The sequence below is a fragment of the Acartia tonsa genome, chromosome 15, assembly GCF_053477335.1.
Source record: "Acartia tonsa isolate MP-2025a chromosome 15, ASM5347733v1, whole genome shotgun sequence".
NCBI classification, from domain to species: Eukaryota; Metazoa; Arthropoda; class Copepoda; order Calanoida; family Acartiidae; genus Acartia; species Acartia tonsa.
The window spans coordinates 1,275,250-1,299,126 of NC_137274.1; the positions used below are offsets into that span (position 1 = coordinate 1,275,250).

Consider the following 23,877-nt stretch of genomic DNA (forward strand, 5'->3'; position numbering starts at 1 on the left):
ACTGGGGGAAAGCACCAAAAACGGGTGTTAATGCCTGGTTGGTATTTATGGCCAAGCCGAACCGGGTTTTTTTGCAACTTTCCTGTGCACGCCACTAGAGCAAAACAAAAAAATACGAATTCCGTTTTGACCATTATAAAGCTTCCCTGAAACTTACAGCTCGATCGGCCCATAAAAGTGGCGCTCGGCACTAATGGGTTAAGTAAAATAAATTTTTTAATAAAATTTAGAACAAACAAACAAAATATAAAATATATAAAAAAGAACAAATAAAATACATTAGGTTTTATATAATAGCTAGGGTTGGCAATCCACCCAATTTTTGTGTCGATTTCGGATATTTATAAAAATCTGCCCCAAAAATAGCCCAAAAAATCCGTGGATTGCAGATTCTAGCAATATTTATAAAAATTTTACAAGATTCTAGCCCCTACAGCGGCCATTTTCTAACCCTTACTTAACCTAACCTAACCTAAAATAAGGATGAAAAGCTACTGTGAAAATAAAGTGCTACAGAAGTCATAAAAATTAATAACAATCCGATTCCACAATTTCAAAAACGGATTGCGCATTCTGGGTCCAAAAACTGGGAAAATTGTGGATTTCGGATTCTGATTGCCAACCCTAATAAAAGCACTGAAAATAGTATAATCTTAATACTAAAACATGTTTTACAAAAATAATTTCCACTTAATACAATCCTGGCATAATAGTTATTTATCCCATAGTATTATAAACACCTTTCCGCGGCCATAAAAATGTACATTTATAGGATAAAAACCAGTTTTTTTAGCCCCTAGATGCCAAAGGCACGAGCTTTAAAAAAACTTGTTATAAACCTAAGATTTTACATTTTTATATTCGCTGAAAACTGGATATAATACGATGCTATACATAATTTTTCAGTATGGCTGTCGACCGGTTTTAATCCACCGGATATTAATCGGTTTTGAAGCGATACTGGAAAAAATATTAGTGATTTGCATCAAGTGCCCATGAAGCACTGAAACCACCCCCGCATTTTTAAATTGAAAATAAGGAGTGGGCTGGTTTTTTCCTTATGCATAACCCTTGCGGGGCCTATATTTGCGTTTCCTTTCCTTCCCGGGCTACTCTGTGCCTTAACCTAACCTATCCTAAAGTATTATACTAATGAAAAGTATCCCCCCCCCCCTATTTTCAAATGATATAAAATTAAGGGAGGGGGTCTTTTTCTTAACAAGGCACTATAAGTAAAACCATTTGAGGTGGATTCTTTATAAAAAAAAAAATAGGGTCGCTGCCTCGCAAAAATTGTTTATGTGAAAAATCTTAAAAAATCACGTAAAAAATCTAAAAAATTAAATAAAATCATAGAAGGGTTATTAACATAAGATAAAAAGTAAAAATATAAAAATACTAGAGTTGGCTCGATATAATTATCTCCCTATTGGCTAGTTTTCTATATGCATATCTATTTCTCAATAAATCTATTTTCCTCACCCGGCATTACTATCTAAAAGAAAGTAAATATTTAATAATTTAAATGTTTTTAAAAAGATTTTTTAAATTATATTTTTTTCTTTACATTACCATCACCAAAGGGTTAATGATGATGATTACAATTTTAGTTTAATATTTGAACACACAAAATGTCGCCACAATCGAATTCTTTTAAAACAGAGTTTTCTTAAATTTATTATATGATAAATTAAAATTTTCTTTTTTATGATTAGAAATTAAATACATCAATATAAGGTAAATAGCAACATGAAATGAAAAAAATAAATTTATTTTTAATAAAGTAAAATAATGGGTCTTATCATTCTGGCCAATGAGAGTTTATTATGGATTATTGGAGCACAATGAGTTTTAAACATATATTCTTTGGAAAACTTGAGCTCGTTTATAGACATTTATTTCCTATATAGATCTGACATGGATCTTGAAGCAATTAAGCAGGCCGTTTTGTACATGTTAAAAATTGGAAGATTTCATTAAATAAAAGTTATCGCAAATATACTTAGTAAAAAACAAAAACGCATATAAACAGCATAGCAAAAAAACACACTTTTTAAGGATATACTAAAATTAAGAATATACAAAAATTAACACGTCTTTTATCGCCTTTTATGCAATAAATCATAAAAATTACAAAACCTTACAAGTAAATTATATACCTACTGAATGCTCATTTCTACAGGGAATCTTTAAAAAAATTTCAGCCGCCTATCTTATATTATGGTCACTAAGAAAAATACATTTTTAATAGGGTTGGGCCTGATATCCGGTTTGGTCAGGCCATTTTAAATAACCGGAATTATTGAAATTTTACGGATATGGGATATCCGGCTGATTTATAATGCCGGATTTCCGGTAATTTGCCGGATATCGAACGTTGGCCAGATACCCAGCTGGATACCGGATATCCGGCTTTAGAAATCAGCCGGATATCCGATATCTGGTATCCGGCCAGAATAGTATCTGGCCCAACTCTAATTTTCACTATAGTTGATTAGCAGGGCCTTTTCTGTTAAAGTAATGGATTTATTATTACGTGGATCTTGCGCCAGATTTCTACAATAAAGTGACCTCTGTAGCGGGCTAAAATAACGATCTCCCCCATCCCCTCCTTTACCCCCATCCACTCCCCTCCTACTGGATAACCAGCCTGACCAATAACTGCGATGGGATAGTGCAACCTAAATTGACGACAATTTTTCTCCTGTCATAATATCCACGTATATTCAACATCCATTGTTAGTTTTAGCCGAGAGGGCCCCCCACCCTTCCCAACTCTAAGCTGACAAGTAGCTGACGTTAAAAATTACGAAAGGGGAGGAGGGGGGGGGGGGGTAAGGGTCTATACAAGAGGCGTAATCAGAAAAATTTAAGGCACTTTTAGATAACAATTTTTATATAAAAGCACAGTTACTCTATAAAAAGATGAGAGGGAGGGGACACTGGACTGTAAATTACACTGGTACCAAAAGTTCATCATGTCTTATTCGCAGTCTCAAAAACTTTGGGTACTTTTGTTAAGTTTTGATTGGTTGGTTCCAAACTTATGGTATTCTCATTTTCCAACTTCCCCACTAGCCTCTAGGGGCTTTGCCTCAAGAGGTAATTAAAAAAAAAATAAAGTAGGTACTACTGGTTCTGCCAGTAGTTATATGTGAACTAACTTCCCCATAAAAAAAGGGAGGGGGGATTTTTTGGTTTTTGGGAGGCTGGGGGTGTCCCCAAGAAAATAGCTTAAAACCACCACATGACCAATAGGTATATACCCTGAAGAGTAGAATCCGATCGGTTCAGAGGTTAGCGAGATCTTAAGGGACGGACAGACATCAAGCTACTTTGTATTATAGAAAATTTTAATCTACACAAGGGGTATTTTGTTGATCAGCATTGGATACAAATATCAATTTATCCTCCATTGTCTTATCCCCTGGTCCTGGGTTCGATTGTTTTATTCAATTTTAACTTTGAAAGAAGTCTTGTATCAAACGCTTTGCTTATATCACAAAATTTCAGTCTTTCTTATTTCAGATTTCTGCTTCACATAGAGAGAGGGGACAATGAGCTGTTTATTACACTAGTCCCCAAAGTTTTATAATAACGTTTTATTATTTGCTGGCTTAACAACAGTTGAGGACATCAGTCAATTTTGATTGGTTGGATAATTAAGTTAAGTGTTCAAACGTTTCAACCGCCAATTTTGTCAACAGAATGAATAACTTTGTGCATCATTATTGGGGATATAATTAAATCTATCGGCCAGTGTCTTATCCCTTTAGATCCCTGTTATCTTCAGCTGTGGACTCTAACAATGGTTCAGTGGTTTCAAATTCTTTGGCCACTTTTTTTTATTAATTTCTTATTTCATATTTTTAAAAGCGAAGCTTTTCTATAATTAGGGACGGTCAGTCCGTCTGGAACGAATAGCTTTATTTTAGGCATGTTAGAATTGTCCTATCGATTTCAAACTTTGCATGGTGATTCCTTTAGTATTTAGGTACGATTAAGAAAGCGTAGCAACTCTATAATCATTATCAGAATGTCTGTACGTCCATTTTAAACATGTTGATTTTTTTACTTTTTTAACAACAAATTTTATGTGTTCTAAATATCCAATTGATCTGATTTTTGATATATTGATTCCTGGGACAACAAAGAACAATATTATAAGCGAAGCAACTCTATTATCAAGTCCTAAAAATATAAGTATGTCCATAAACATCATCCTGTATCAAGGAGGTTTTCAACAAAATTAATTGCAATTTTCCTTCCGACTCTTATACATTTATATTCTGATTATTCAGTTATGACACTATACAAGTGTTAATGTCCGTTTGTCCTACCGCATCAGTGCTTCGCTTTTATGGATGTTGTCATCCTTGTTTGTTATCGCAGCTTGCTGGTCTATACATAGGGTATTCTGTACGTCCGTCGCTTTGTCATCAATTGATTTATACACAAGATTATTAATCTATTATAACTTGGATCTTACATCAGATTATCATGAACTCTAATAAAGTGAAAATTGAAGCTGGCTAAAATAACGATATCTCCCCTTTACCCTCCCTTCTACTTAATGAATAAACTGGCCAATAATGAACGACAATTTTTCCCCTTTAATTAATATGCACGTATATTCTACTATAGGACATTGGAATGTAAATTACATTGATATCCAATTGTCTGAAATATGAGGCTTGCATGATTTTACAGTATGGCTGAGAACCAGTTCTAATCCAGCGGATATTAATCAATTTCAAAGCTATACTGGAACAGTTAATATTAATGTTTTATAAAAAAAATTATCTAACAAAAATTAGAGAAATCTTCGAATTTCCGTAATAAAAAATTTTGGAAGATTTTTCTGCCTCAAAAAATTAATTATCGATCAGAGAGAAAATCTTTGAACTAAAAAAACATTAAGAACAAATCCTCCAATGAAAAAAAAATCAAATAACGATAATCTTTATAGTGCTCCGTTTAAAAAATGTTGCTGTACCACTTATGAAGATATCATTGACAAAATTAAAACAAACAAAACAAAAAAAAGAGATTGGCATTTGAATCAATTTTAAAACAAAACAGGAATAAGAAATTGGACAATAAATTGATTTACAATAATAAAAAAGAAATTCACAATTATTGGTTGAAAAGTATAAATTTTTTTAATAAGTACCCAAAATTTTTAGGCTAGCAAATAAGAAAATAAATCTATAAAACTTTGGGTACCAGTGTAATTTACAGCCCAGTCTATTACAGAAAATATTGCCCCCCCCCCCCTCTACAATAATTATAATACTTCCCTGTATATAAGAAGCTTTAGTGCTGTAAAGAAAAACCATATCGGTCCAGTGTGGTTAGCTAGATCATAATCTACAGACATTACTTTTATGTAAAGGTATTCTCATTTATAATTTTGATGATTTTAGTTTAATTTTGATTAAAAAACCAATTTCTTATAATAAAAAAGATGGGACTGTAGTTACAAAATTGTCGCTCCTGAGACATTTTTTTTTTTGGGGGGGGGGTGACCTAACCCTGCAGGGCCTTTAAATTGTGGGGAGCCTTAACCTAGCAGGGCTAAATCAGCCTAAACTAACGTAAAAAAATTTAATTGAATAATTTTAAATTTCAAAGACGACATTCAGTCGCATTTCCAATTTCTACGTGAGCGACAATTTTGTTACAACAGGCCCAGCTAAGTAGGTAGTTAAGTTGTTTAAGCATCTCTGTACGGACAGATTTGAAGCCATTTTTGTTATGGCATTTCAATGGTTATAGTCCCTTTCGTAGCAATGCCTCTTAAGGGGCAATTCGTCGTATTTTCATAGTAGCCTTTGAGAGGTTATTTTAGGTTATGTTAGGCAATTGGCCCCGCAGGGGCTAGGAATAGGAAAAAGGTACTGTAAAAATATGAAGAAACGCCTCTTAAAAGGCATTGCCACAAAAGTACTTACCCGAATTTTGTTACTAGAACGAGTCTAGAACTAATGCAACATTTCTTATTTTGGCTAATTTTAAAGTCTTTTAGGGGACTATCGCATAAAATCTATGAAATAAGAATTTCAGGCTTATAGCCACCATTGTGTGAGGTTGAGTGTGATGCTTTGACTGGAAAATAGAAGAAAAGTCCTGGACAACATAAACACAACATTATAAAATAGAACCAGAGGGGTGACAATGAAATGTTTATTACACTAGTCCCCAAAGTTTTATAATAACGTATTCTTATTCTTACTCATTTCAACCACTAATTTTAATACACAGAAGGGGTAATTTTGTGTATCATCATTGGGGATGTAAATCAATTTATTGGCCATTGTCTTATCTCTTTAGATCCCTGAAATAGAACAGTGTCTGTCTATCTGAAGCTTTAAATCTTGGCAACCGCTGTACTCTTCAGGGAATGTAGATATTTTGTTGGAGGGGGAAGGGAGGGGGGCAGACTTTCTATGATTTCTTGAGGCGAAGCCACTAAGTAAAAGTTCATTGTAGCAAAGGAGATTTATTGACAATTAACTTTAAAAATTCAGATTAAACCACATTTTTAAAAGTTTTTTGTGACTAGGTACCATTAAAGAATAAAATTGCCCCTCCCCCTCTCTAAGGTGTGTTTATTTTATTGGGGGGGGGGGGGTCTAAAATCTATTTTCTTGACTGTCTTGGACTTTGGGGGATCAGAACTAATGCAACTTTTCTTATTTTGGCTAATTTTCAAGTCTTTGGGGACTATTGTGTATAATGCCGCGTATAAAGTTTGGCATAAAATGTTGTGTTCCTAATTGACAAGTAGCAATCACAAAGCCGATAAAATTTGGCAGGAAAACAAAGTTGTCTGCAATCACCATCCCATACAACGTCCACAGACCTGACACTAAAATAAACAAGATTATCTAGTTTTTGTGAAAACTAACCCGTGACCGTAGCTCAACACGTAGTGCATCCGCTCGTCATTAGTAAGGGGATACATGGAGCATGGTGAAACTTTGGGTACAAGTTCTCTCCACGTCACTTTTGAACATACTCAGGGTGGCCAGACTTTTTTTCAAAATAGCATAAAATAGTATGCAAAAAAAAGTAAATAGTATGCAATAGTATGTAAAAAATTTTAAAATAGTATAAAATAGTATGTAAATTTTTTAAAAATAGTATGAAATAGTATGCATTTTAAACAAAATAGTATGAAATAGCAAGCATTTAAAACACTATAGGGCCTTTAAATGTTGGTTAGCTATCAGGAAACCATTACTTTCTTGTCTTCTTAATAGATTGAAAAACATAGAAACAAACACCAACATTCTATTCTGAAATCTTTACATTGAATGTAGAAATACCAATAACTTTCAATAAAGGTACAACAATCTGAACTGAAAGACTACTTTCTTCTGGAAACATTTCTAAAAAAAATTGAAAACAAAGTAGGGTAGTGCGCGGTTATTCCGGTCAATTTTTTGCTTCAACTAAAAAAAAAACTTAAGATCTCGCAACTAGAAGTTGGTCAAAAATCGGTTTAAAGGGCGGCGGTTGGCCTATACTGGAATAACCCCACCAATGGGGTTATTTCGGTCAGTTGACTTTGGGTGGGTGGAACACCCCCTTAAAATATTTTTAAACTATGAGTAGAAAGCTGAAGTCATTAGCTTTCTAACGGTACTAGTCGCATGCAGATCAGACAATTTTTTGACCACATTTTCCCCATTTGAAAAAAGTCGGTCAAATCGCAAAAAAAAAATATCAATTTTTTTAATGCAAACTTTTTTTTTTTAAATCATTCTTTTTATTATATGATTAGGTTTTTTTAAGCTTTATACATAAATTAGAGGCAATTTCTGATTCGCAGGTCTTGGAATTTCTTGAAAAAAGTGATTTTTTTCCCCAAAAAATTTTAATTTTAAAAATCCTGCCAGTTTTGACAGCAGTTTTTGATATATTTTTTCTTGTCTCAAATTGGCTAGGTTTGACCTACAAGGGTGGTTAAGGTGTCTAAAGATGCAAAATTACATGCCTGACAATTAACTCGAAATGATATGGGGTATAACTCTAATACTTCAACACATTTTATGCAACAGGAATTTTGAAAATGTAAAATCTTGAATATGTACTCTAAATCTTGGAGATAGAACCCATATCCTGGGGAGTTTTTGTTAGGACATGCAAAGAGCTTTCTATAAACACCTTAAACACCTTTCTAGCTTAATCCTAGCCGATTTGACATAAAAAATCCAAACCGCGCAAAAATCGCGAACACCCTCTTATACGAAAAAGATGCAAGGGTTTCATATGGAATTTTAAATCTTCTAGCGGTTTTTCTAATAGACATACCCCTTCTTACATGAGCCAATGCAGCTGATACATCTTCAGGCAAATATTTAAGGCGTTCCTTTGGGTGATATACTCTTCCCATTACTATAAAAATGTGTCTTAAAAATTTTTAATGTCTTTTAACAAATTGAAAAGCTTAGGCAACACAACATGACATAATACAAGCAGTGAAATGACTAGTAATGTACATCACACAACAGGCAAGGCAATGATTAAAGCTTAGGTCATGCATTTAGGTTGTTTATGCTTCCAGATCACCTAAATAAAACATTAGGGTATTATACAGTTATAAATACAGTAATAAAAAAAAGTTAAAAAAGTGACCGGAATATCCCCATTTTGTTTAGACAAAAAAAAAATTATGAAAAAATCAAGTTGGAACAACGCCTCCAATTGCAAACGATAAATGAAGGCCATATCTTTCATTTACAAAAACCCTGAGGTCGCTAGGACTTACCATTTTTTCACAATTTTAGGTTGAACATGGCCTATTTTGAAATTTTTTTTTGCAAATTTTTTGCAACTTTTTGAGGGCAAAAAAATCATAGAAGGAGTGATCTGACAAAAATTTGCTGAAGTAAAAATGAAAGTATAGGCAATAAACTACAACTTTGCTTTTCTGAAGATCTCTCGCAAACGTTTAGAACACCGGTAAAAAACGGTTTTAAAAAAGTTGGTCGATTGACCGGAATTGTACCCCCCGACCGCATTAACCACGCACTACCCTAGCGAGTTTGCCGTATTTTCACAGTAGCATTTGATAGGTTATTTTAGGTTAGGTAAGTGTTAATGATTGCCCCGCAGGGTTAGAGCCCCCCACAGGGACTAGAAATAGGAGAAAAGATACTGTGAAAATGCGATGAAACCTGCTACTTAGCTTTCTTTTCATGATCAAAAAAATCAATTTGTTTTAGTTACCTAAAAATTGAAGATTTATCTGAAATCCAAAGAAATAGTGGAAATAGTATGCAATTTTGGACAATAGTTGAAATAGCATATTTTTTTGGAATAGTTTGCATAGCATGCAAAAATAGTGGAAATAGTGGAAATAGCATGTTTGTGGCCAGCCTGCTACTCTCCATTTTGAATTGTGGTGTAACCTGATCAATCACTTAGGGTAAATAACACCCACCAGACAACCAAACCATTTGATTTTTCAACCTTTGTCTGAGAAGCAGGGATGTATATTCAACACAAGATTTATTTTTTATTTGTTTCTTCCCAGGGACAAGGGAAGGCTATTCTGGCAAACAATGCTTTAGAGCTGATTTCATAGATTTCCAGTTAAAACTAGATGATGAGATTATGCAACTTTTGGCAGAATTTGATAAGAATCTCAAGCATTATTTTATTAGTTTTTGCTCAATTTACTACAAGCCATGCAAAAATGATAATCAGAGATTAGTTCCATGTTTAGTTTTGAGATGAACGAGTTGAATAATGCTTTTTACATATTTTATACATTTTATCTAAATCATAGACTACTCGTAAATTATATGTTTAATAGTGAATAAGATTTATTGAAAATCCCAAAGAGTGGATAGCTGTAATATTTTCAAAAATATTTAAGATTGTTTAGATATTTATCTCATCAAAAAATTTTACATAAAAAAAGTTTTTACGACACCTATCAATAAAATTCTGAACTACATAACTATTCTTTTCTAAATCCTAAATTTTATAATATATGTTGTGGTTTAATTTGGTATTTCTTGACAACATCTTGCCTCTAATTGCGAAACAAGTTGGAGGGAAGTGTCGAAATAGGAAATGTAAATAAGGAGCTTCCCTGAAATCATAAAATGATTTATCATGTCCTGCAATATTGAACATAAAAACAACTAATCTTCTCGAATATTAACAATTTACAAACTTATTACAGAATTTAAAAATGGGTAATTTCCCCCAAAGTGCCTTGTAGAGCACAGAATCCCCCCTTTCCCCACCATTAACTTAAAACAAATTGTAAACGATCAAAGGGGCGGGGGTCCTTTTGGTATAGCATTAAGGAAACCAAAAGATATAATCTTAATAAGGAGGGGGATCAGTGCTTAATAGGCAACTTTGTGGTAAGGCACCAATATATATATTTGTTATGCTTATTTGTTATTAAGGTGTTCGTCAAATAGAATTTAGTATTTTATGTTTATTTATTTTTTAAAAGCGAAGCTTTTCTATAATTATGGTCGGTCCGTAAGTCCGTACGTCTTTCCATTACAGTTAGCTGTTTCCGTTAATTTAAAAAGGTTAGAATTGTCCTATCAATTCAAACTTTACATGCTAATTCCTATAGCTGTTAGGTACCACTTAGAAAGCGCAGCAACTCTATAATCGTTACCAGAAAGTTCATTCGTTCATTTAAAACAGGCTTATTTTTTACTTTTTTTACAACAAATTTTTGTATGTTAAAATTATCCTAGTCATCAGATTTTTTGAATACTGATTCCTATTAAAACAAGGTAAAGTGTTATAAGCGAAGCATCTCTATAATAAAGTCCTAAAAACGTCATTATGTCCTTAAACAGTAACATGTATTTAATCAGTTTTGCAACAAATTTACTCACAATTTTGTAGACATATGCGTTAATATTCAGTTTATTCAGTTCTGACACTCTACTAGAGTTAATGTATGTTTGTCCTTCAATTTCAGCGCTTCGCTTATGAATGTTGTCATCCTTGTTTTAATAAGTAATGAACAATGAATTTTATTTTTGAGCTTTAAAGTAAGATGTATTTTGATCATTGAATCAATATGAAACTTTTGTCTTAACTTGCTTTAAGGGGTTAATAAAAGTGTTTGAAATTGCATCAAAGTAAAAATTTATTAAAATATTTTGTTTTTTGTCTTTAATCAGTTACAAATATTATGGAAAAGAAAAAAAATTAAAGATTTAAATTTTACGAAGTAATTTAAAATATTTTTTTAATCTCCCTACTTTTGAATTGTTTGGTAAGAATTCTTTTGTTTGTTTTGAAAAACGGTCTGCTAATTTCTTATCTAATAGTGAGGTTTAGTGATGAGATTTAGCGAATTTAAACCCTTATCTACTTTACTATAAACCCTTTTTTATAATAGTTGAATCATCCCAAACATTCAAAACTTTTAAAGGTTTCGTGAATTAGTTGCGTGATTTTAATAGAATTGTTGATCAGAAAGAACTTCCCTTGTCCCTGGTTTCTTCCTAGTTTTTTCCAGCAAGGAAAAGGGAAAAAAAGAAAAATATTCTTAGAACTCTTTATCTTATTCATATTATTCCCCCTCCCATAGGGTGCAAGCTTTTCCGCAGTGGACCTATCCGGGCAGGAGGAGAAGAAGATGTACACCCCCGGGCAAACCTGCACCAAACCACCTGTTCTGACAGCCATGTCTCCCCCTCCCACATATTCCTTCATTTTTTTTCACCAAGGAGGGGACAAAAATGGAAAAAAAATTGTTATCAGTTCTCCTAATTTTTACATTTTTCCCCCAAACCACATATTTTTTACCCCCCCCCCCCCCTCCATTTAGCAGGGTCAACCATGCAGAATATACACCCCTGCTGAGAAGTCCTAGCTGTTCATGGTAATGAGTTCCGCCTGTTTTGGGCCAAGGCATTCCCCCTACTCTTACTATTTATGTCACGCACCTGACATAGCAGCAGTAGGAGCCATTTTCAACATCTTTAGTTTAGATTCGAACTAATCACCTCCCCTATTGAGCATGATCGCAGGTTAACTTACTTACTCAGACGGACGGATGGACATATGAAAGAGGAAAACATATAAGGATGACAACAAGATCACTTGTAGCAAAGCACAGAAAAAAAATAAGGATAGATAGGTAGAGGAGTTATTCGTTTCATAGTATTACTTTAGGTTAGTTTATGTTGGGTATTGTGTAGCCCCACAGGGTTGGTGCATATAGTATTCTTGATCTAAGGGTTAGAGCTCTCAGCAGTAGTAAGTTATAGAGAAAAAATACGCCCTCCCCCCATCATATAATTTTTATTTCCAAAAATTTGAAATGTGTAACTAACAGACTCAAAGACAGACAATCTTTTTGAAGACCATTGTTTTAAAGGCCCCTTGGGCCATATTAATGACAAAAAACTTTTTTTAAAATAATAAAAACCAACCTATCCACGACATCAGGATTTGAAAGAATGGCAGAGTTTCAGCTGATGCAGTTCTAAGAAAAAAATATAATGTTCATGATCAGTGAAGCATCAATGAATTGATTATATCTACCTATCTATCAATCATTTTATCTAAACCAAGTATCTGTCTATCTATCTGTCTGTATTTCTATCTGTCAGTGTATCTGTCTGTCTACCTGTCTGTCAATATAACAATCTATCTAAGTATATATTTATCTGTCCGTACTTCTGTCTGTCTGTCTCTTTATCGACTCTAAATATCTATCTGTCTGTCTTTCTGTCTATATGTCTGTCTATCTGTCTGTCTATCTGTCTGTATATCTATCTGTCTATCTATCTGTCTGTATATCTATCTGCCTATCAATTTATATATCTGTCTATCTATCTATTTGTCTGTAAATTCTTAAAATTTTCCCGCTGTTCATTTAAATTCTCCACGGTTCATAAAATAAAATATAACCTCTGATTTTCCCATAAAATTTTCTCACGGTTCATAAAATTTTCCCATGGATAATAAAATATCTTATACCTGATAACCTGTTTGATTGTGGCCAAACGGAGAGGCAAAGAATCTGTCTGTCTATCTGTCCATTTTTCTATTTGTATTTCTATCTATCTGTCTGTAAATGTATATGTCTGTGTATCTATCTATCTGTCTGTTTGTCTGTCTGCCTCTCAATTTATATGTCTGTCTATCTGTCTGTAAATGTATATGTCTGTATATCAATCTATCTGTCTGTCTATCAATATATTTGTCATTATTGTCTGTCTATCTATCTATTTGTCTGTCAATTCTTTAAATTTTCACACAATTCTTAATATTTTCCCACGGATTATAAATTTTTCCCACGGCTCATACCTGATAACCTGTTTGATTGTGGCCAACGGAGAGGCAAAGAATGAAATTGACAAGCCTGCGCCTAAAATAGGAAATATCCGCGGATATTAAAATGAAAAAATATAAGATTAGCCCCTATAGCCGAAGGCCCGGACTAACAAAACTGGTTTTAAATTAATTTAATATTCATAGAAAATTGTCTGTAATATAATGCTATGCATGATTTATCAGTATAGCTGAGAACCGGTTCTAATCCAGTGGATATTAATCAGTTTCGAAGCCGTACTGGAAAAGAATGTCCGCATCGAATTTCCGCGGATATTAAATTAAAAATTTTGTTAGCCCTGGGGAGCCGAAGGCCCTAATAAAAAATTCTAGTTTTAATTATATTTATTTTAGTATTCGTGGAAAATTGTCTGCAATAAGATGTTTTTACATGATTTTTCAGTATGGCTGAGAACCGGTTTTAATCCAGCGGATATTATTCGGTTTCAAAGCCAAACTGGAAAACATTGTCCGAATCGTATTCCGCGGATATTAAAATAAAAAATATAAGTGTAGTTTTGTTAGCCCTTGGGAGACGAAGGCCCTGGCTAACAAAACAAATTTTTATTTAATGATTCTTATTTAAATATTCGTGGGAAATTGTCTGTAATAAGACGCTTATACATGATTTTTCAGTATGACTGAGAACCGGTTTTAATCCAGTGGATATTAATCGATTTCGAAGCCATACCTGAAAAGAATGTCCGCATCGTATTTCCGCGGTATTAAAATGAAAAAATATATGATTAGTTTTGTTAGCCCTGAGGAGCCGAAGACCCTAGTTAACAATTCTAGTTCTAATTTTATTTATTTTAATATTTGTGGAAAATTGTCTGTAATACGATGCTATTCATGATTTATCAGTATAGCTTAGAACTGGTTCTAATCCAGCGGATATTAATCAGTTTTGAAGCCATACTGGAAAAGAATGTCCGCATCGCATTTCCGCGGATATTAAAATGATGAAATATAATATTAGTTTTGTTAGCCCTCAGGAGTCGAAGGCCCTGGTTAACAATACTAGTTTTAAATTAATGATTTTTATCTTAATATTCGTGGAAAATTGTCTGCAATAAGATGCTTATACATGATTTTTCAGTATAGCTGAGAACCGGTTCTAATCCAGCTAATATTAATCGGTTTCGAAGACAGACTTGAAATATATGTATGTGTTTTTAATTATCATACCGTATTATAGACAGCTTTCCGCAAATATTATGCGGATAGTATGATTAGAACCGGTTCTAATCCAGCGGATATTAATCTGTTTTGAAGCCATACTGGAAACATATGTGTTTATTAATTATCATACCGTATTATAGACAGCTTTCCGCAAATATTATGCGGATAGTATGATTAGAACCGGTTCTAATCCAGCGGATATTAATCGGTCTTGGAAAAGAATATCTTACCTAGAAACCCCATCTGATTGCGGACCTAGAAAAAAGACAAAATATAAAATCTTTGTATCAAATCAGGGATCTAAAGGGATAAGACAATGGCTGATCAGTTGATGTACATCTCCAATGATATTACACAAAATTACCCCCTTCTGTAGATTACAATGACAAGTTGAAACGTTCGACACTCAACTGAATAACCGAACTAATCAAAATTCAACAAAAGTCTCCAAAGTTGTTAAGTCAACGAATAAGAAAACATTATAATAAATCTTTGGGGGCTAGTGTAATAAACGGCCCATTGTTCCCTCCCCCCCCCCCCCCCCCTCCACCTTAAAATAAATCAAGGTGACTATTGAAGAACAAGAGCAAGTAATTTTAAACATGTGATGACATTGCGCAAAAAAATACTTAACATTTCAAAGTTTTTTTTTCATATAAAACCATGGTGAAACTTAATCTTTTTAGTTGATATAACTATATTAGACACTAGCGGCTACGCCCCTAGAAGCCTCTAGGGGCACAAAAGGTAGGAGAAGGGAAAGTCGATCTCTTCCCATTTTAAATTTGAGTTTCAAAAGAGCAAAAAAATATTTTTGGGGGAGGAGGGGGGTGAATACTCCCTCCCCAAAATTAGTTTAAAACTTTCCCAGGACCTACACGAAGCTTTATTGTAAAGAAGAAAAATATCGGTTCAGCGGTTAGCGAGATCCTTCGCTACAGACAAAAGAAACCTTACTACTTTATATAATAGGATAAACCTGGTATATTCATTGAAATATACTCAGATTAACTTCTGGACGGCGCTTAAAATCACTTGCTCTCGTGCATAGTCCTCTTCAGGGTTTCGGATCCGCATTGATTTTTGAGGATCCGGATCCGGATCCTCCAAATTTGGTCAGTGCGGATCCGGATCCTTGACAATAAAAATAAAATCACCAAATTTTTCAAAAATATTTATTCTTTAATTCGAAGTCAAAAATACTTTTAATTTTCAAGTCTGACCCTAAACCTTAAAGATTGGCTCAATCCTTGGACTCAAAAATATGCGGATCCTTGCGGATCCGGATCCGAAACCCTGGTCCTCTTTGATAATTTTAACATAAAAATAATTAGGGAAATGACAGGGACGTCTAAGCTTTTAATTTTAAGGTGAGTAAAATGAAAGGTTTTGAAGTTTTGAGGGAGGTATTTTTTAATGTATTTTTTAAATTCTCGTTTATCAAGGTACTAGCGGCTACGCCCCTAGAGGCCTCTAGTGGCCTTTAAATGTATTTTTTATTTTAAATATCTAATTTGAGAAATAACTTGTCTATGTTATCAATTGTTAAATTCAGGCGTCTACGCAGCGCGACTACGTAGCGCGACTATGCTAGCGACACTATGCGGCGGTATTTTTTTGATTTTATTGTGATTTCTCTTGGGAGAGTGGTGGTACCCTCCCCCAAAATAGTTATAAACCTTCCCGGGACCTATGAGAAGCTACCCTGTTAAGGAGAACCCGATCGGTTCAGCGGTTAGCGAGATCCTTCGGTACAGACACACAGACAAACAAACATTCTGTTACTTTAGTATAAGGATATCTTAAATTAAGTGCTCCTACTAAAAGTGGTTTTGAAGAAAAAGGAACAAAATCTTGTTTGGTGAGTCAGAAAATAAAGATTAATATAAAAAACGGGACACCCGCAGCTTTCCGTCGCCGCCAAATTTTTCGCCGAATTAGGCGATTTGGAATCATTTGAGATAATGTTGTTTTTGGCGGAAAACGGCGGCGATGACCGGCGGTCATCCCGCCTTTTTATTTAAATATCTTTCTAATGATCAATCAGAAATTTTTTTTTCATCTACTATCTTTAAAAGCCCAGGAGAAGCACAGAATATCTTGATAAACAAGAATTTGAATTTTTCTGCGGCGGTGGAAAACGCCGTTTTTCATATTAATCTTTATTTACTGACCCACAAAACAAGAATTTGTTCCAATATCTTCAAAAGCACAGGAGAAACACTGAATTTAAGACATTATACCTTGATGAACGAGAATTTAAAAAAATGACTAACCGCAGGGTTGGTTTTCAGAGGGAAAAAAAACATGGTCTCAAATGATTCCAAATTGGCGGAGGCGGAAAACGGCGGGAGCAGCGGTTAGTATTGGAGACACTAAAAATTTTCCAAAGGTCCTTAGAAATTTCCCACGGTCCATAAAACTTTCCCACGGTGCCTAGAAATTTTTTTACCTTTTCAGGATCGGCTACATTGACAAAGATATGTATGAAGGTCAGTATTAGGGCCACTGAAATTTGTCAAACCAGATTTTAATACAACAAGGATGACAACATTCATTAAAGCGAAGCTCTGAAATGGTAGGGCAGACGAGTGCCAGAACTGCATAAGCAAAATAAAGAATATAAAATCTAAACAAAATTGTAAGTTAACATGTTTAAAGCAAAAAAAAACTTCTTTATTCCTATAAAATCTGGTTTATTAAAATACAAAAAATAGCCAAAAACCTGCTAAAAGGCAGTCCAACCGTCATGTATGTCTTATAGTTAATTAAGATCCTTAATGACGGGAATGTATACAAAAAATTTTAGCCGTTTATCTTGAATAGGAGCCAAGAAATCAAGTCTCCCCAAACCCCAAAACATGCTTTAAAATCTGGTTTTCCTAGGACAAGTTTCTTGAGCATATTAGGTTTGTTAACAGCATACACATAGAAACACAAGGAGAAACAACTGAAAAAAATAAGGATGACAACATCTATAAGTAGCGAAGCTCAAAAATTCTGAATGGATATCGGGAAAAAATTACTATAGAGCAGTGTCATACAAAAATCATTTAACTTGATTAAATAGGGAAATCACGTACCCTTTAAAATCACGCAACCTTTAAATCATGTAAACTTAAATATCTAGGAATCGATCTAGCACCCCAAATAACATACAGATGGAAAAAACAATGTATAGAATAGATGGGCATATGTCTTAGGAATCTTCACTAAAAATTTCAGCTGTCTATCTTGAATAGGATCCAAGAAAATTCCGTTTCCCCCATAGCGTTACGGACTGACGGACATACAAAGTGAATTATAGAGTAGCTTCGCTACTTAAAATTAGTTTTTATCAAAAAGGGGGTAATTTTGTTGGCAAAATTCCGTTAAATAGGGTGTACTCTTTTTGTCAAATGCTCGGGTAAAGTCCCTTTCGTGGCAACGCCTCTTAAGGGGCGTTTCGTCGTATTTCTATAGTAGCTTTTCTCCTATTTCTAGCTCCTGTGGGGGACTCTAACCCAACTTAACCTAACCTAACCTATAAAAACTGATGTGAAAAAACGACGAAACGCCCATTGAGAGGCGTTGCCACGAAAGGGACTACTATACACAAATACTCTTATTAACTGTTCTTAATCATGACCATTTCACATATATATAAAGTAGTAAGGTTTTTTGTCTGAAGCTAAAGATCTCGGAATTTGCTAGTCCGAAAGGATTGTGCTTTTCATGGAAGCTTTATAAATGTCTTGATATGGTTTCAGGCTATTTTCCCTACATCTAGAAGGGCAAAGCAACTAGTATATATACATTTGGCCATAATTAGAACAGTTTGACTTAATAAGAGCATTTGATTAAAATGTTACACCCTACTATATAAAAAAGCCTCTAGGGACACTTAAGTTGGGAGTGGGAAAAGTGACAGTATTAAAAAATTGCTTCAAAAATGTTTTTCTTTGGTTGTGGTAACTTTTTAAATGGAGGGTGGAGTTATCCACCTCCAAAATAGTTAAAAACCTTCCCTGGACCTATAAGAAGCTTCACTGAAAAGGAAAACCATATTGGTTCAGCAGTTAGCGAGATCCTTCGCAACAGACAGAAAAAAGGCTTACTACTTTATATAATAGGATACGCGAAAAAATGACCCTTAAAAAACTGAAATCTTCCCAAACTTGAAAAATCACTTTTTCGTGTTACCAAAAATTATGACAATAGTTGTTTATCGCATCGTATTAAAGACAGCTTTCCGCGGATAGTAAAATGAAAAATTGTAAGATTAAAACCAGTTTTGTTAGTCTCGAGGGGCTGAAGTAAGGGCAAACAAAACTGAGTTGGATTCTTTAAAAAAAAATTGCCCCACTAATAGCTTAGTGGGGCAAAATTGTTTTCGTGAAAAATCCTCCAAAATCAAATAAAAAATCAACAAAAATTAAATAAAAATCTTATGTTAATAACCTCCTATGATTTTGTTTAATTTTTGTAGATTTTTAATGTGATTTTGGTGGATTTTTCAAGAAAACAATTTTGCCCCACTAAGCGATTAGTGGGGCAATTTTTTTAAAGAATCCAACTCTGGTATCAATTTTATGTTTTTTTTTATTTTAATATTCGTGGAAAATAGTCAAATTGGTTTCCGGAGAGGACATTGGACTGTGAATTATACTGGTACCCAAACTTTGGTGAGTACCCAAAGTTTTTACCTCTGTAGTATGAAACCTACTCCGTTGACAGTATACAAACTAACATCCTCTATAAAAAGAAAAATAATAGGTAACATTAAAAGAAATAACGAAACCTTTTATTGTCTTTTAAAGCATGACAGACAGACAGACAGACAGACAGACATACAGACAGACAGACATACGGACAGTCAGACAGACAGATAGACAGACAGACAGACGGACAGACAGACAGACAGACAGACAGACAGACAGACATACGGGCAGACAGACATACGGACAGACAGACAGACAGATAGACGGACAGACAGACAGACAAACATACGGACAGACAGACATACGGACAGACAGACAGACAGACAGATAGACAGACAGACGGACAGACAGACATACAGACAGACTGACAGACTAACCGACAGACAGACAGACTTTAAAAAAAGTTTTAAAGAAAAAAACTCATTTCTTCCTTCGGTGCAGACAGACAGACATCCTGTTACTTTAAAAAATATGATTTTACCTTTAAATTTTCCATAGGTGAACCAAACAAAAGTCATAACTACTCCAACTAGAAAACTCAGAGGTGACATATCTCCAGTCGTCTACGATATTCGTATTATAGACAGCTTTCCGCGGATATTACAATGAAATATTATAGGATTATTAGACCCGAGCAGCCGAAGGCCAGGGCTAACAAAACTGGTATTAATTTTATGATTTTTAACTTAGTATTCGTGGAAAAGTCTCTGTAATACGATGCTATACATGATTTTTCAATATGCCAGACAACCGGTTCTAATCCAGCGGATATTAATCGGTTTCGAAGCCATACAAAAGACATAACTACTCCAACTAGAAAACTCAGAGGTGACATATCTCCCGTCGTCTATAATAGTTATTTATCAGGGATCCACAGGGATAAGACAATGGCCAATAAATATATTTAAATCCCTAATAATTATACACAAAATTACCCCTTTTGTATATTACAAATAGTGGTTGTTGAAACGTTTACCTAAACAATCAAATTAATGAATCAACTAACCAAAATTCACTAAAGTCCCCAAAGTTATCAGGCCAATGAATATGAAAACGTTATTATAAAACTTTGGGGACTAGGGTAATAAACAGCCCATTGTCCCTTCTATCTCTCTGGTTATTTATAGCATCGTATTATAGACAACTTTCCGCGGACATTACAATGAAATATTACAAGATTAAAACCAGTTTTGTTAGCCCGAGTGGCCGAAGGCTTGAGCTAACAAAACTTGTATTAATTTTATGATTTTATCTTTTCATTTGTAGAAAATTGTCTGTATTACGATGATATACATGATTTTTCAGTATGGCAGAGAACCAGTTCTAATCCAGCGGATATTAATCGGTTTCGCAGCCGTAAAAAAAGTCATTACTCCAGTAGTTTAAAATAGTTATTTTTCGCATTATAGTATTATAGACAGGTTTCCGCGGATATTACATTGAAATATTATAGGATTATTTGACCCGAGCAGCCGAAGGCCCAGACGGACAAAACTATGATTATTGTGATTTTCATCTTTTTATTCGTATTACGATGATATTTATGATTTTTCAGCATGGCTGAGAACCAGTTCTAATCCAGCGGATATTAATCGGTTTCGGAGCCATAACAACCCCAACAAAATGTCTACAAACAAATATTCCAGTATGGCTTCCAAACCGATCGATATCCGCTGGATTATAACCAGTTCTTAGCCATACTAAATATCGTGTATAGCATTCTTTTACAGACAATGCTCTACAAATAATAAAATAAAGATTAATACAGGTTTTGTTATCCCAGGCCTTCGGCCCCTCTGGCTCAAAACCGATTCTTATTCAACGAAATATTAGACCGTGTCGAAGCAATACTTGAAAATAGTTTTGCTGTAGAAAAATTAGACCCCAAAGTTTCAATTAAAGTTATTAGGAAATAGGCAGGGCTCTTAAAGGGATAAGACAATGGCCGATAAATTGATATACATCCCCTATGATGATACACAAATTTACCCCTTCTGTACATTAAAAATAGTGGTAAAATTGTTTAAACACTCAACCTAACGAATCAACCAATCAAAATTCACTAAAGGAATTTGAAAACGTTATTATGAAACTTTGGGAACTAGAGTAATAAACAAACAGCCCATTGTCCCCTCTCTCTTTCTCTCTCTCTGGGAAATATGGCATTGAAGTAAGCGGGTCGAATCTAGGGTTGGGCCGGATTTCCGGACATTTTTAATATACGTCGGATATCCGGTAATTAGCCGGATATCGAACGTTGGCCAGATATCCGGCCAAAAAAGTATCCGGTCCAACCCTAGTAGAAGCCTAAAACCACATCATAATGAAGACATTAAAAATTAAACTTACCTTGTTTTTATAAAATTTTGCACACATTTCCAGGCCAGATAAAAACATAACTGAAAAAGAAAAATTAAAAATTAGAAAAATTTTGGGGTCCAGTCCCTTTCGTAGCAACGCCTCTTAAGGGGCGTTTCATCGTATTCTCACAGTAGCTTTTCCCCTACTTCTAGCCCCTGCGGGGGGGCTCTAATCCTGCGGGGCAATTACCTGACCCAACTTAACCTGTGGAAATACGACGAAACGCTCCTTAAGAGCCCTTGCCACGAAAAGGACTATTCCCGAAAAATTTTGTATTCTAAAGTAACAGGATATCTGTCTGTCTGTATATAATATGTGTCTAATCTTTGTCAAAAAGTCTGTTTGTCTATTTCAAACATGCTAATTTTTAAAAAACTTTCTTAACATCCTTTTGTATGATATAATTATCTTATCTGATATTTGGAATAAAGATTCTTAGATTAACAAGGTACAATTTTATAAGCAAAGCAAAACAATATCCTGTAATTAAGCAATTGGAACCATTTTACAATATAGCCATATACATTTTTTTAGAGTCCACATAGAATGAATAAGAAAAGATTATTTGTAAAACATCACGTTTCATGCATTAAGCAATCTTCAGTTACAATTATCTTTTAATACTGACAATAATATTAACATTCATAGATTTTTTCATTAAGGTTTAGAGGATTTTTAAAATAATGAAATTACAAATAAACATAATAAAATATACAATTTTGTCCTACTGTTTTAAGAGCTTCGCTTTTTTATGGATGTTGTCATCCATGTTTGACAAAAAAACTTGCTTTATGGCGCAAATTTCTTTTACTCGTGAAGATTCCTGTAATTGTCAATATACCCATCTTTTCGTAAAGTGCTGAGACAGATGGAGGAACATACAGACAGACCGACAGACAGACAGACAGACAGACGGACAGACATATTTCATTTGATTACCTATTGTGATACATGTCGTCATCGTTGGTGAGCAAGTTTTGGCGCGAATTTCATTTGTGGGCCTCCAAATAACCTTTTGAAGTGTTAAATGTCCGTTAGTTCCACCGTCTTAGTCTTTGGAGCTCTGCTATTTATGCATGTTGTCATCATTGTTTTCTTTTTTGGCGCCAAAACATTCGCGGCAAAATTTTGGCGCGAAATTACCTACCTATTGTGCAGCCTGTGGCAAAGTTGCCAATCAAATCCTTGTAGGCCTCCAACATAGTATCTGGAATATACAACAGGGATCTTAAGGGATAGGACAATGAACGACAAATTAATGTACAATATTCCCAATGATGATAAACAAATTTCTTCATCAAAATTATTGGCTGACAAGTTAGAACATAAATCAAATCAGAATTTTACCAACAGTAGGTATCCAAAGTCTTTAAACCAATAACAGAGTTTATAAAACTTTGGGTACCAATTTTGTTTAAATAGAGTCCAATGTCCCCTCCCTCCCTGGATAATATATAAATGAACTGGTATAAATGTACAACAATAATAATAATAATAACAGGTGTGTAGAAATATTGGGTTGGGCCGGATATCCGGCATTAGAAATCAGCCGGATATCCGGTATCAAGATAATTTCAATAGGTATCCGGTATCCGGCCGGATATTGAAAATGGCCATATATCCGGCCCATCCCTAGTAGAAATATTAGGAGTAAGATCTATCCGGCCGCCATTTTGAAAATACCCCTAACCCACCCCCCCTGCCACCTTTTAGGAGCAAAGCTGCTCTATAATTCACTTTGTCTGTCCGTCCATCTGTCCATAACGTTATGGGGGTAATGTGATTTTCTCGGTTCTCATTCAAGATAGACAGCTGAAATTTTTAGTGAAGATTCCTATGACATATGCTCATCTAATACATTGTTTTTTTTCATCTGTCTTTTAATTGAGGTGCTAGATCGATTACTAGATTTTTTCATTTTCCTAATTTTCTCAACTTCTTTTCAAGACAGGCGACGAAAATTTTTAGGAATTAAATAAGTTCACATATTACATATTTACCCCCTTCAAAATTCAAAAAAATAATTAGATTAACACCTCTCAAATCTAAGGGGGGGGGGGTAAGGTATTTTCACGGTTAAGGGGATTCTTTCACTCCTTAGATAAATATATCGGGTATAGTCCCTTTTGTGGCAACGCCTCTTAAGGGGCGATTCGTTATATTTTCAAAATTGCTTTTGATAGGTTAATTTAGGTTGTATTGGGTTAGGTGATTGCCCCGCAGTGTTAGGCATTTGGCCCCGCAGAGCTAGAGCCCCCCACCGGGGCTAGAAGTAGGAGGAAAGCTACTATGAAAA

The 23,877-nt window shown here is 34.4% G+C and overlaps 1 protein-coding gene across 4 annotated transcripts in view; it reads right to left on the reverse strand.

Moving 5' to 3' along the window:
- Positions 1-3,422: 3,422 nt before the first annotated feature.
- Positions 3,423-23,877, reverse strand: part of LOC145306827 (sugar transporter SWEET1-like) — a 177,966-nt gene continuing 157,511 nt past the window's right edge. The window contains exons 1-12 of one of the 4 annotated variants that reach the window (XM_080149134.1): positions 22,729-23,823; positions 21,570-21,619; positions 19,702-19,783; positions 19,206-19,254; positions 17,403-17,470; positions 16,973-17,028; positions 14,751-14,775; positions 13,315-13,375; positions 12,435-12,487; positions 6,774-6,871; positions 6,079-6,127; positions 3,423-3,829 (exon numbers count right to left, since the gene is read on the reverse strand). In XM_080149134.1, coding sequence (XP_080005260.1) covers positions 3,765-3,829; positions 6,079-6,127; positions 6,774-6,871; positions 12,435-12,487; positions 13,315-13,375; positions 14,751-14,775; positions 16,973-17,028; positions 17,403-17,470; positions 19,206-19,254; positions 19,702-19,783; positions 21,570-21,619; positions 22,729-22,879 — 807 coding nt within the window. In that variant the 5' untranslated portion in view covers positions 22,880-23,823 and the 3' untranslated portion in view covers positions 3,423-3,764. Of the gene's footprint in view, positions 3,839-5,583; positions 5,782-5,954; positions 6,128-6,773; positions 6,872-12,434; positions 12,488-13,314; positions 13,376-14,750; positions 14,776-16,972; positions 17,029-17,402; positions 17,471-19,205; positions 19,255-19,701; positions 19,784-21,569; positions 21,620-22,728; positions 23,824-23,877 lie in introns of those variants that run through there. The other 3 variants (XM_080149132.1, XR_013875234.1, XM_080149133.1) reach the window with 3 other exon arrangements.